At 36.4% G+C, this 11,729-nt stretch overlaps 2 protein-coding genes across 5 annotated transcripts; both read right to left on the reverse strand.

Annotated features, from left to right (window-relative positions):
• Positions 1-17: 17 nt before the first annotated feature.
• Positions 18-7,064, reverse strand: LOC123006153 (nuclear pore complex protein Nup98-Nup96). 4 transcript variants are annotated; one of them, XM_044400412.1, is made up of 12 exons: positions 6,025-6,260; positions 5,902-5,973; positions 5,803-5,847; positions 4,406-5,169; positions 3,919-4,355; positions 3,641-3,869; positions 2,518-3,588; positions 2,157-2,466; positions 1,918-2,111; positions 1,607-1,863; positions 945-1,547; positions 18-896 (listed from the first exon to the last, which is right to left on the reverse strand). In XM_044400412.1, the coding sequence occupies exons 1-12, from the start codon at positions 6,059-6,061 to the stop codon at positions 95-97; spliced, it is 4,821 nt and encodes a 1,606-aa protein (XP_044256347.1). In that variant the 5' UTR covers positions 6,062-6,260; the 3' UTR covers positions 18-94. The 4 variants fall into 4 exon arrangements, with proteins under 4 accessions (XP_044256347.1, XP_044256345.1, XP_044256344.1 ...); XM_044400413.1 differs by lacking the exons at positions 5,803-5,847; positions 5,902-5,973; positions 6,025-6,260 and adding exons at positions 6,651-6,779; positions 6,841-7,064 and having other exon boundaries at positions 268-438; positions 495-896; XM_044400410.1 differs by lacking the exons at positions 5,803-5,847; positions 5,902-5,973; positions 6,025-6,260 and adding exons at positions 6,651-6,779; positions 6,841-7,064 and having other exon boundaries at positions 2,157-2,463.
• A 76-nt stretch (positions 7,065-7,140) lies between these two features.
• On the reverse strand, positions 7,141-11,648 carry LOC123006431 (indole-3-acetaldehyde oxidase-like). Its single transcript, XM_044400900.1, is given in 16 exon segments — positions 7,141-7,250; positions 7,302-7,415; positions 7,463-7,806; positions 7,853-7,983; positions 8,033-8,161; positions 8,209-8,938; positions 8,984-9,471; positions 9,523-10,098; positions 10,146-10,273; positions 10,321-10,423; positions 10,471-10,697; positions 10,746-11,196; positions 11,242-11,414; positions 11,463-11,506; positions 11,555-11,619; positions 11,622-11,648. Coding segments are annotated over 16 exon segments (3,798 nt in total). The 3' UTR covers positions 7,141-7,182.
• Between the last annotated feature and the right edge of the window lie 81 nt (positions 11,649-11,729).

Consider the following 11,729-nt stretch of genomic DNA (forward strand, 5'->3'; position numbering starts at 1 on the left):
TTATTGAAACTACTTCGGTCATGATAACATATTTATTAAGAAAAAAAAATTACGGTACAAGATAAAACGACATAATTAAAAGTACATAACTATATTAATGAATTTCTGGTTCCTCCTGGGTGAATTTGTTAATAAGATAAAAGATTTCGTAATGCTTGATATCTGGAGGCATTGCAAGATTATTCAAAATATCAACAAATTTGGTTTGAAACACCTGACTATCTAAACTCTTGTGAAAAATCTTAAACAGCAAGGCACATTTTCGTGAAAGTTCAACAACGAACAATTTCTGTTTGTCGTTCTTAGTCGGAAAACAATTAATTCTGCGAAACAAAGAACTCAATTTTCCTCCAACAGACGACACTTCGCTACTTCCACCCAGTGTTTCTTGCAATTCCAGAAATTCTTTAACAAGGCCAACTTGTGTGTTCCAGTTCACTAAAAGATTTGAATACGGTTGGATTTTATTGATAAAGCTATTTAAATACTCGTACTGTTCATTAATGAACAGTTCTGGTAAAATATTGTCAACAAATGCAGCATTAGCCTCTTGCCATTCTCCCATGTAGATGTAATGCTGGAAGTACTCGTAGTAGCGACCGGCGAGTTTAGCTTTAGTTGCCTTAACTTCATGAATCCAAGATGGCGGAATTTTGAAAGTCTTCACGAGTTCTCTCTCAATTGATTCGGTTTGAGTTGAGAGATTCCTATCAAGGATTCTCATTATCATATTCTTTTTTAACAAGTTATTCTCAAGAAAGAGTAGGCTAAATATAGCCCACTTCCAGTGGCCCAGGTTTTCTAATTGGGTGGCGAAAGTTGTATGCAAGTGATCCTTTTCCGACTCCCGAATCAATCCAACTCTCAACGACAAGAATAATTGAAGCAAAAACCAACTACAACTTACAATTTAAATTCAATTATTAATTTTTTTGCAAACTTACCTAAGTCGATAGTCCATAAGATTGTCAGTGTGAGTTTCAGGATGCAAAACATTACATAATTGGTGTGTACTGTCAACATAAAGTGTCAAAATCTGGTAAAGTATGTCATAGTGAGGGATTTGTGTGTCTCCGTTGTGATATGGTGGAAACGGCTTTGCTGCATAGTCAAGCTCCTCAAATGCTTTCTTATACAAATTAAACGCAACATTGATTGGAGCTGCAGCTGGTGCAACATACCACAAATGCACCCCAAAACTCCTCATCCAATCCAAACCCTCGCATGTGTTTATAGTTTCCTGTATTGGTATGCCAGCAAGAAGCAAGTACAATCTTTTAAACTCATCAGCTATTATATCTTTTTCTTTCCATTCAAAACTCTCCACGTATTTCCTCAACCACGATTTCACTCTCTCGTTGGCACTCATCTGACTTATAAGCAGACTTAGCTGACTTAAATTATTTCTGCCCGCAAATTCGCTAGCTTCAGCAATTTTATGGAATGACAACAGTTTGAAAATCGTTTTGAATGCTTCAGTTTCGTCGGAACTAAATTGTTCATAAAGGTTCAAGTCGGTGGATAACTCATAAGAAAATTTTTTCAACCTGTGAGAATATATTATTATACAAGTGTAGTAACTTAAGTAACTTAAGTCAATAATTACCAATCACTGACGTATTGTCTTCGCATACAGGGCGTATCATCTCCTGGTCCCCAAAGCGCCAAGCATAAATTCCAAACGCTACAAATGTATTTTTCCTGACCTGACAATGATCGAGTTTTCACGTAATCGTTGAATAAATCTGTCTGTTTTTGTAAATAATTCAAATCACATTTAATATGCAGAGTTGGTATTTGATTAGGATCAAACACAAATTCACTTTCTTCGAGTGTTACTTTAAGTAAATCAGTTAAGTTCGGCTACAATCAAATTATATATATGATATTTGACAAAACAAATGAATCCAAACAAACCATTCCTGAATTAGAATTCATGACATCAATATTGCAATGTGTGAGTGCATAAATCACCTCATTGTCAGCAAATGGATCATAATTATAAAAGTTGAAACCATTCCCCCAGCCCACCTTATAAGTGTTACATCTAAAAACGCCCAACTCCGTGTAACACTTTTGCGTTGTCGTAACTTTTACCGGAACGATTGCAACTAAATCAAAGTTTGACAAACTGACAAAACAATTAAAACACTTACGTCTTATATCCGGTAATTTGTATACTTTAGGCGTCACTATAACCTCGCTCGGAATTTGCTGTTGTTTAACAACACTTTCCGTCTTCTTTGGTTCTTGAGGTGTCTCCAAATTGACAAAAAGTGACGATTTGAGAGTCTGAATCGATGATTCAGTATGATACATCTCTTCCGATATTGTATATTGATCGTCTTCGGGCCAGAAATCGAGTATTGTCGGTTCGGTGGCGAAGCTTTCCGAGTCTTGGATAAGTCGAGTTTTGCTTACCGGAGTGCTGCCACCCAAACCAAGCGCAGGTATTTCTTCCACCTTCTTCAAAACCAAATATAATACAATCACCTCTAAATTAGCCCCCCCACTTACGTCAAGTTTTTTCAAAATATCTTGCGCCTTTTTAGCAATAGCCTTATCAGCCGGGACTTCACATTCTTCTTCGTCACTGTCAGTGAAAGCGTATTTTGAGAAATGTTTCACTTTGAAGACCCATGAACCGGTCTTGGGCCTATAATCTACGAATTTGCAATTATGCTTTTGAGTGACATGCATGAGATTATCGACGAAATTAGTTTGGATAATTTGATTAACGTCAGTGATGTAATTATTAGTACCCTTTTCACGTGGATAAATTTTATCTAAGGTAACTTGTGCACGTCGATTTAGACCTTCACCGATTGGTGGTTTTTTAGTATCGTCGGGGTAAATAATTACTTCACGGTGACGGAAATGTATGATTTCGTCAAGATTCATATTGGCGATGTTGATTGGATCGGGGTAATGGACATTGCCATATCCTCGACGTCCAATTGTCAATCCTTGGACGATACAGTCGCCATTATCATCGATATATTGATGCAAGTCTTTCAAAGCTGGGTACATGTAATACTCTGGTCGTGTCAATATAACGCCAGCAGGATTTTCTGTACTGTCCATTTCAGTTATTGAAGAATTCAAAACCATTTCAGGATCAGTTTCTGTAATTGTTTCGTCGTCGCTTATCCCTATGCTGCCGTTAAGACGAGGAGTTGATTTTGAAGATGATGACTCACCAAAACTGGTTTTGCTTAAACCAGTTTTCGGAGTGTATGTTGTTGAATCGTCGAATGAATAAGACGACTTGCTCGTTCTTGTAGTGTCTGTTATTGATGGGTCAAATTGTAATTTTAAACCCCTTCTGCTTTTGGTAGCATCTGATTCGGTTATATCTTCAGTGTAGTCGTTCTCAGTGACAAGACTTCGCGGGCTCAAAATTACACAAGTACCGGCCTCACTTGGCGGGGAAGATTTTATACTCTCTTCAGCTTCCTCGATAAGTTCATTGTTGTATTTATTGTAAATTGTCGAATTACTGTCGTTAAATTTACGAATAACAAGGCATTTATGTGAACTTTTAAGTATTTGGTTTGTTTCGAAAAATTCTTTGCTGTAGTTAGTGCCCTATAAAGAGACAAACAATACTAACAGTCAAAAAAATAAAATAAACACTTACTCGTTTAGGTCTTGGCAAGTCAACTTTAATTTTTGATCCTGTTCCTGCACCTTCATCTCGCTTTTTCGAATAGTCTAAAAGTGCTTTAATATCTTGTGGGTTCGTAGTACTTTTACTAGAATCAAGAAGTTTAGGTTCTAAACCGTATACGAATGGTCCATCGGGAAAACTATCAGTTGCAAGCAATGAAATACTTTTATTTTCCTCGGCCGATTCCGGTGGGAAATGACTAAAAAGTTTCAAATTTAATAAAACCTAAAACAAAAAAAAGTACTTACGTTGGTTGTTGTTGATTTAGATTAAGTGAATACGTAGCAGGTGTTTGTTGAAAGACATTATTAGAGAAAAGACTACTACTTCCGGTTGTTGTACCTCCGAAAAGACTCGGTGGTTTTGCTGTAGCGGCACCGAAAAGTGGTTGTTGTTGCAACCCAGTGGTCAAATTCGTACCAAATGTAGGTTGAGTAGGTTGTGTGAAAGTACTTGGTGTAAGTTTTCCAAAATTCGAACCAAAAGCTGGTTGACTCGTCTGACCGAAACCTGTTGTTCCCGTATTAGTTTGACCGAAAATTCCGAAACCGGTGTTAGGTTTCGAAACTTGAAACAAATTCGAACTTTGAGTAGTACCAGGTTGATTAAATGAAAATCCCGTTTGACCGGTGTTAAACCCAGTAGTGGGTTGCGCCGGTTTTTGAAACAAATTAGACGCTGTATTCTAAAACAGTCCAAATAAAATCTACAAATCTAAAATAAAAACCAACTTACCGGAGTGTTAGTTTGTCCAAAAACACCAGTTCCAAAAGTCGACGGAGCTTGCGTGGTTTGTGTTCCGAATAGTGGTTGAGAGAAAGGTTTCGTAGCCTGATTGCCACTGAAAGGATTGGTGGCCGGAGTCGGATTAAAACCAAAACTTGGGGTACTAGTAGTAGCACCAAAGGTGTTCGGTTTCCCGAATAAATTCGGAGTGCTTGTCGTGTTAGTCGACCCGAATGCTGGTGTTGTTTGTCCGAAAGCTGGCGCTTGGCCGAAAGCTTGAGGTTGTCCAAACGCTGGTTTATTGTCAGTTTGGCCGAAAAGTGAAGGCGTTGTAGTGGTCGAAGCCCCAAAAGGGGTACTTCCAAAACCGGCCTGTTGTTGGGGTCCTTTCCGATTAACTGAATAATCCTCAAATCGTAATTCTTCCAGTGATTTATTCTCGTATTCTTTCATGCAAGTGATGCAATGGTGTTTGGTACTAATCGATTGGGTTACCCCATTTTTTTGCATAGTGTCGGTACCCGTAACCGGATTAAATTTAATAACAGTGCCTGTAGTCTGCTGATTTCCGAAAGCGTTACTTCCAAATAACATTGTACTGTTTGGTTGGAAAAGAGAAGATCCGGCTTGTTGTTGCGGCTGTTGGCCGAATAATCCGGGCTGAGGAGGAGCCGAACCAAATCCGAATGTTTTATTTTGAGTGAATGCATTTGTGCTACCAAATAAACCACCACTAGTTGATGGTTGTGGTTGTTGACCAAATAGATTTGTTCCTACAGACATATAAATTAACAACAAACTGAACAAAAAAAATATCGGACTATTGCCCATTCTGTGCTTGGGAAAAAAAGGATACGGATAAAGGAATCTCACATCACTCCGGTTAACATATTACAAAACAATCTCACCAATGAAGAAAAACTTACCAGACGTCTTACGCGACGCACTTGGTGATTGAGCTAAACAAAATATACTGTCAATAGTGTGTCAATATTGTGTCTCTCGATACAACATATACAAACTAGAAGTTTTAATGTACTTACAGTTACCGCCCATTGAATCATCAGGTGGATCTATCAATTTTTATCAAAGATTCAATATCTACACCCATTTAACTTACCAAGATCTGGAATACTGGTTATACAACTACTTGTAGTACCTATTAATTAATTAAAAATTAAAAAAAAAAATGTTTTAGCCCAAAATAACAAGACTTTCACTTACTACCAAATGTAACAACTGACGTACGACCAACACCAACTTAAAAACAAATAAATACTGCAATCTTAATTGTAACATTACTTACGACTTTGAAGATATTGGGTCAACTGACGGTTAAGAGGCTTTGCAGATTGGCCTATTCAAAATTACTACATTTCTAAACTAAATACTTCTTAATAACTTACTAGTAATAGTAAACGGACTTATTTGTTGTGGAACTCTCTGTTCCGCTAAATAAAAAAAAAAAATAAAACAACAATTCGATTTAAATATTTAGAAATTACCCGTCGAAACTCGGGGATCACCAAATCGAGGTGAAAGAAATTCCGGATATGGTGGTCTGGGAGAAATCTCACCTAACGTTTCAGAAAATAAATAAAAAAAAATCATTTTGAAAAAAAACTCACCAGCTCCAGCATATCTCATAATGGCTGGATCAAGCATAGATGGGTCATCTAGAATTAAACAAAATTTCTTATTATTCTGTTTTTTATTAAATTATGTGAACTCTTGAATTCTGTGAAGAAGAAACATTTGTTGTTGGTATCAAAACACCAACCCCATAAAAAAAGAAAAAGACAAGAAAGAACGTAGAAGAAAGACTGTAATAGAACAATAACTCACCACCACCCAGCGTCTCAAATCTACGTATAGCTTCACGATTATCTGAAGAAAATAAATAAAAAAATAAAGGAAGCAACCAAAAATAAAAACTCACATGCTGCTACCATCATGTTTTCCTCATCTGGAGACAACGCAAGAGGGGGCACAGCTGTCAGAATCATAATACAATTAGTAAAAATTCAGGACACTTAATTATCACACGACTGATCTGTCAAAAATCACACACTCATTCACACAAATCATATCAATTCTCATCACAACGGTTAGTAAAAATACAAAACAACTGTGTACTTTGTGTTAGTAAACAAAAAAGGAGAGTGTTGCACAATAATGGGCAATCAAGGGGGCAAGTGTGAGGTTATGTTACGTGTCTTTGCGACAATTTTTTCCAATTTTGGGGTATACATACCAAAGCTGGTTTGGCTGGGAGTTCCAGATGTAAAAGAAGACGTGCTCGGAGACTGGAAAATGTTTGAAGGCTGCATTGACGAAAACATAGAAGTGTTTGGAGCTGGTTGTCCAAAAGTTGAAGTGGACGCTAGTAAACGAAACCATGGTAATTACAAACCTATCATTTACTTATTTCTCGTTTTATTTACCTCCAAAAGTTGAACTCGAAGGGTTATTCATGAATGTTGGCTTATTCATAAAGTTGGGATACATATTTACGACCAAAATTGGTTAGGCATCCATAGAAATTCCAGTAATGCAGCGATTGATTTTCATTAACACGATAATAAAAAAACTACAGTTTTTTGTGAATATTGTTACACAGACATACAAAACGGTTAAACTACCGCAAATTTGACATATTTACGGCAACCATCTTGTTTTTATTTTATAAAAAATGGAGTGGCGCCATCTAAAAATGGCGCCAAACTTAAATTCAAATTTTTTTCCATTCATTTATTATTTTCCCAACCCTGTTACATTACAATTTTTTATAATACATATTGGTTAAAATCATGGATGCAATTGGTAAAAACGTCTTCTACAGTTGAGGGTCCGGCTAAAAAAAATCATTTATTTTTATGTGAAAATATGTGATAAAAAAGCTTACAAAAAGGATACCACTTGCCGTGTGAAGTTTTCGTTTCATTTCTGACACTTGCAACAGCATTCCGTATTGCCAAAGGGACTGAACACGCCAAACATAACGGTGGTTCTCCAACAGCTATAATTTTTTAACATTACATTTACATAACAAATAATTTTAGTAACCTTTAGAATTGAGAACTCCAACGTCATTAGGCGTATCACTGGGAAATTTGATCCTAAAATCAACTGGAATATCTTTAGCACCAGGTGGTTTATAATTCCAAGTACGGTTAGTCAACAGTTCGCCGTTTTCGCTATAAATAATTTTTTCCGACGTAAAATAACCCATGCCCATTACAAAAGCGCCTTCGACTTGGCCCATATCAATACCAGCATTCATGCTAGTGCCGGCATCTTCAAGTAAATCAACCCTTTGTACGACATATTGACCAGTTAAAACGTCTAGTTCTATTTCGGAAGAACAAACACCATAAATGGTGTAATTTTTTAATTCGGATGGGCTTCCCCTGTAAAAATCAATTGAAAATTAATCACAAACACTGAAAAAATTACATTGAAGAAGCCGACAAGTTAATGTATTTATTATAACATTCCTGGACAATTTCCTCCCAACTACCATTAGCGAGTTGTTTTTTGATCGGTTCCATACGTTGCAACAGAATGTCACAAGCTTTAATCACACCCTGTAATGGAATTTTAACAAAAATTAATAAAACAAGGATGAGATAATACGTGACAAACTGTTTCTGATGTTAAGCTACCACCAACCATATGGGCATTAGGCGCAATTAAATTATTACTGGGCTTGACTGAAATTTTTTCAACTGGAATTTTCAATTTGTATGCACAAACTTGGATGACCTTTCAAATAGACAATTAACTCAAATTTGAACAACGTCATTTGTTACCTTAGTGTTGATACCTTGCCCCATTTCGACTCCTCCGTGCGCTATAGCAACACTCCCATCCGATTTATAGACGGAAACAATGACCTCATAATTGCCAAAAAGATGGAAATGATAAACCATTGGTACAACCGCCAATCCTTTCTTTCTCCATCTATTCTCCTCATTGAATCTTTTAATTTGACTCTTCCGCTCATCAATATCAGCCCATTTGTACAGTTCTTTCACAAACTGTGCAAGTAAATCGTGTTGCTTGTTCAAATTTTTAAGTCTGAATTCGGTAGGGTCTTTATCAAGGGTCATTGCGGCATGTTCCATTATTGATTCAATTACAGCAAGCCCCTCACAAGTGCCAGGGGCTCGAATATAGCAACTTGCAGGGTTGTTAGTATTAACACTGTAGGCTTTAACGTGCCAAAAATCGGTTTTATAAGCCCCTAAAACTGCATCTAAAACGTACGGAATGTTAGGCTCGTTGCCTCCAACACCATAATCGGAGTAAAAAGTGATGTCCAAATACTGGATTGTGCCGTTATCATCGACCCCCATTTCGTAATTCCACAACATGGGGTACCTTTTACCAACCATTTCCATGTTGGTCTCAAAAGGTACCCAAACTTTGACTGGACGATTCAATTTGTACGCTGCAAGAGCAGCAGCTGAGGAAACCAAAGCATTTCTCGAGATTTTAGCACCAAAAGCACCACCCAATCGGCGAATCGCGACGTTGATCCTTCAGAAGATTAAAAAAAACATGATCTAGTTCGGAATAACTTACTTATTTATTGGAATATTGAGGGTGGTAGCTGCGGAAGTTTGTGATAAGTCGAGCCATTGGCTAGATGGGTACATGTCAAGCCCATCTTCCGTTGGTACAACATTGCAACATTGAGTTTCCATATGGTAGTGGTATTGAGAAGACAACTCCGACTGTCCTTTTATAACATGTCTAACATTCTTGCCTCGACTTTTTGGCTTGATTTCAGTATCCAAATTTGCCTTTTCGGCTTTTACCACGTCTTGAATAGTCAAGAGTGGTTGCTTTCCCGGACTATAAGCCACTCTTATCAAACTTGCACCTTTTTCGGCCAATTCTTGACTAGTAGCAACCACAAGACCGATCGGTTGATTGTAATATTGGACAACTCCGCTACAAAAAATTTCTTCATCGACTGAGAAAAATAACGAATTTGTTTCTTTTGGAGTGAAATTATTACGTCCGGGGATGTCATCACTTGAGAAAAAAGCAACAACTCCTTCTAGCTTCTACAAACTTATTTGTTAAACTTTGTTTTGTCAACACTCTAAAATCTAAACCATTGCGTCACTGGTGTCAATTTTGCGTATCGTCGATAATGCTCGCACTTTAGCTAAAACAAAGGCCCCAAAAAGTTGGCTTGGTCTATCTGGCATGTCCATGATATACTCGGCTTGCCCCGAAGCTTGCGCAAGTGCTTCTCTTTTTCTCATTGATCGAGTCAAAGGGTACTTAGACTTGTCACTTTCGTAAATGTGACTACTTGAAGTTAATCTTCTCTCAAGTAAAGTAGCCCCACTTTGATTTTGGCGACTGATCAAATTTTTCGGAGCTATGGACAAAACGTATTTGTAAAATAGAGAAATTGCGAGTTGTTTTCGGAAATGTGGCGATGGCTTTCCAGGAATAATGTCAGGGACGAGTTCCTTGCCCATAATTTCAAAAGATGATTGCAAAGTTCTATTATCAAAGAGATTTTTGCCTTTTAGAAATTCTTCTGTTTTTGTTGCGTGAACAAATGAAGGGTTTATTGAACCAAAAATGATTCGAGCAGACTGCACAATTTTATTGTCATTTAGTTCGAGTAAAAAGCCGGCATTGACTAAAGCATGGGCGTTTTGGGCTCTTGGCATGATCTTGAATTTTTTTGATTAATAAGGAATTCAACCGTAATTAAAAATACCTTATAACTTTCATATTTAAAATTGGGGTTTAGAGGCGGGAGGATGATTTTTTTGATTACTTTTCCTCTTATTGGCGTTTTCAAAAAATCTTTTAAGAATATTTTGCTTTCCATTTTGTCGGTATCAACTAGAAACAAGAAATTAAAAATTGATCATACAATATTCAGCACTGACCTAACAACAGAACTGCATTTATTGTTTCAAAAATAAGGAAAATGTCGGACGGAAATTCATTATGTTGATATTTTATCATTAAATTACCAGCCAATGTTCCCAACTAAAACAACTGATTTTTCTAAAGTATGAAAGTGAATAAGTACTTACATTCCTGACAGGGACATTAGCAATTAAATCAATATGTTTTTTTAATTTTTTTAAATACGAAAAATTTGTATTGTCTTGGGAAATTTTACCAAACAAATTCATTGTTTCTGTTAGTGTCATATTAGCACCCATGACAAGATCACCATTTTCTATTTGATAAGAGGTAAGGTCGTCAACACCCGTAACATCAACATAAACCTGATAATCATCATTACATTTATACACACCTGTGACAATAATGATTAATGATTGTAGTTTCATACTATTTTTATTACCAATGCTTGTGTTTCCTGCAATTAACTTGTACGTAGAATTCTGAAAAGTCCTCAAAACTTGCAATAAATCATCAAAAAGAAAAACTTTAATCCAAGTTGTTTTTCCTAAATTAAAATAACACGGGCCACATTTTCTGCTAGTGGTAATTTTGGGACAAAGTTTCAGGTCCTCAATGTCGCAAACCGATTTGAAAGCACTTAGTATTGGCCGATACCCCGTACATCTACAAATATTACCCCCAAAGGAATTTTCAATTTCCTCTTTTGTCAATTTTTGCTCTTGCAGAAGACTATACATATTCATGACCATTCCTGGTGAGCAAAATCCACACTGACTGCCATTAAAATCAACTAAAACTTTCTGCAAGTAATGATAATCATTTTTTGAGTTAGTTAGCCCTTCAATTGTTGAGATATTCCAGCCATGACACAAGAAAAGTGGCACTAAACACTGAAAAAAAGAATCAGTTTGTCATAAAATCGGTACAATAATCACCGAATTGATAGCTTGAGTAATTATTTTTCTTGTAACGTGATCTTTACGTTGAACTGCTACAATGCAGGTCCCACAACCTCCTTCTAAACACATTCGTTTGGTCCCAGTGAGATTTAATTTTGATCGGAGGTAAGTGTTTAAAGTTGTGTCCAAACTCAAGCAAGATATATCGACTAAAATTTGATTTTTTTGGAAAATTTATTTTAAAGTCGAAAGTTTACCTTTGTATTCCGTGCCATTTACGCACAGTTTTATTTCGTGCTCTCTGCAATATTTGTTTTGCATTTTTTATTAGATTTATTATTGTACTTACAAATTCATTTTGTGTCTACACTACTGTAAATGTGAAACTGAAAATTTTCCGAATTTCTGCTCTCTGTTTGTAATAAGCTATAATTTTGTGTCATTAAATGTTGCGGCATTATGTTCAGACATGAAACGGCAATTATCTCAATTATAAAATGTTATTCATCAGAATATAATATGGG

The sequence above is a fragment of the Tribolium madens genome, unplaced genomic scaffold (genome assembly GCF_015345945.1).
Source record: "Tribolium madens isolate multiple individuals breed KSU strain unplaced genomic scaffold, Tmad_KSU_1.1 Scaffold_2;HRSCAF=44;Tcas5.2_LGX, whole genome shotgun sequence".
Classification (NCBI taxonomy): domain Eukaryota; kingdom Metazoa; phylum Arthropoda; class Insecta; order Coleoptera; family Tenebrionidae; genus Tribolium; species Tribolium madens.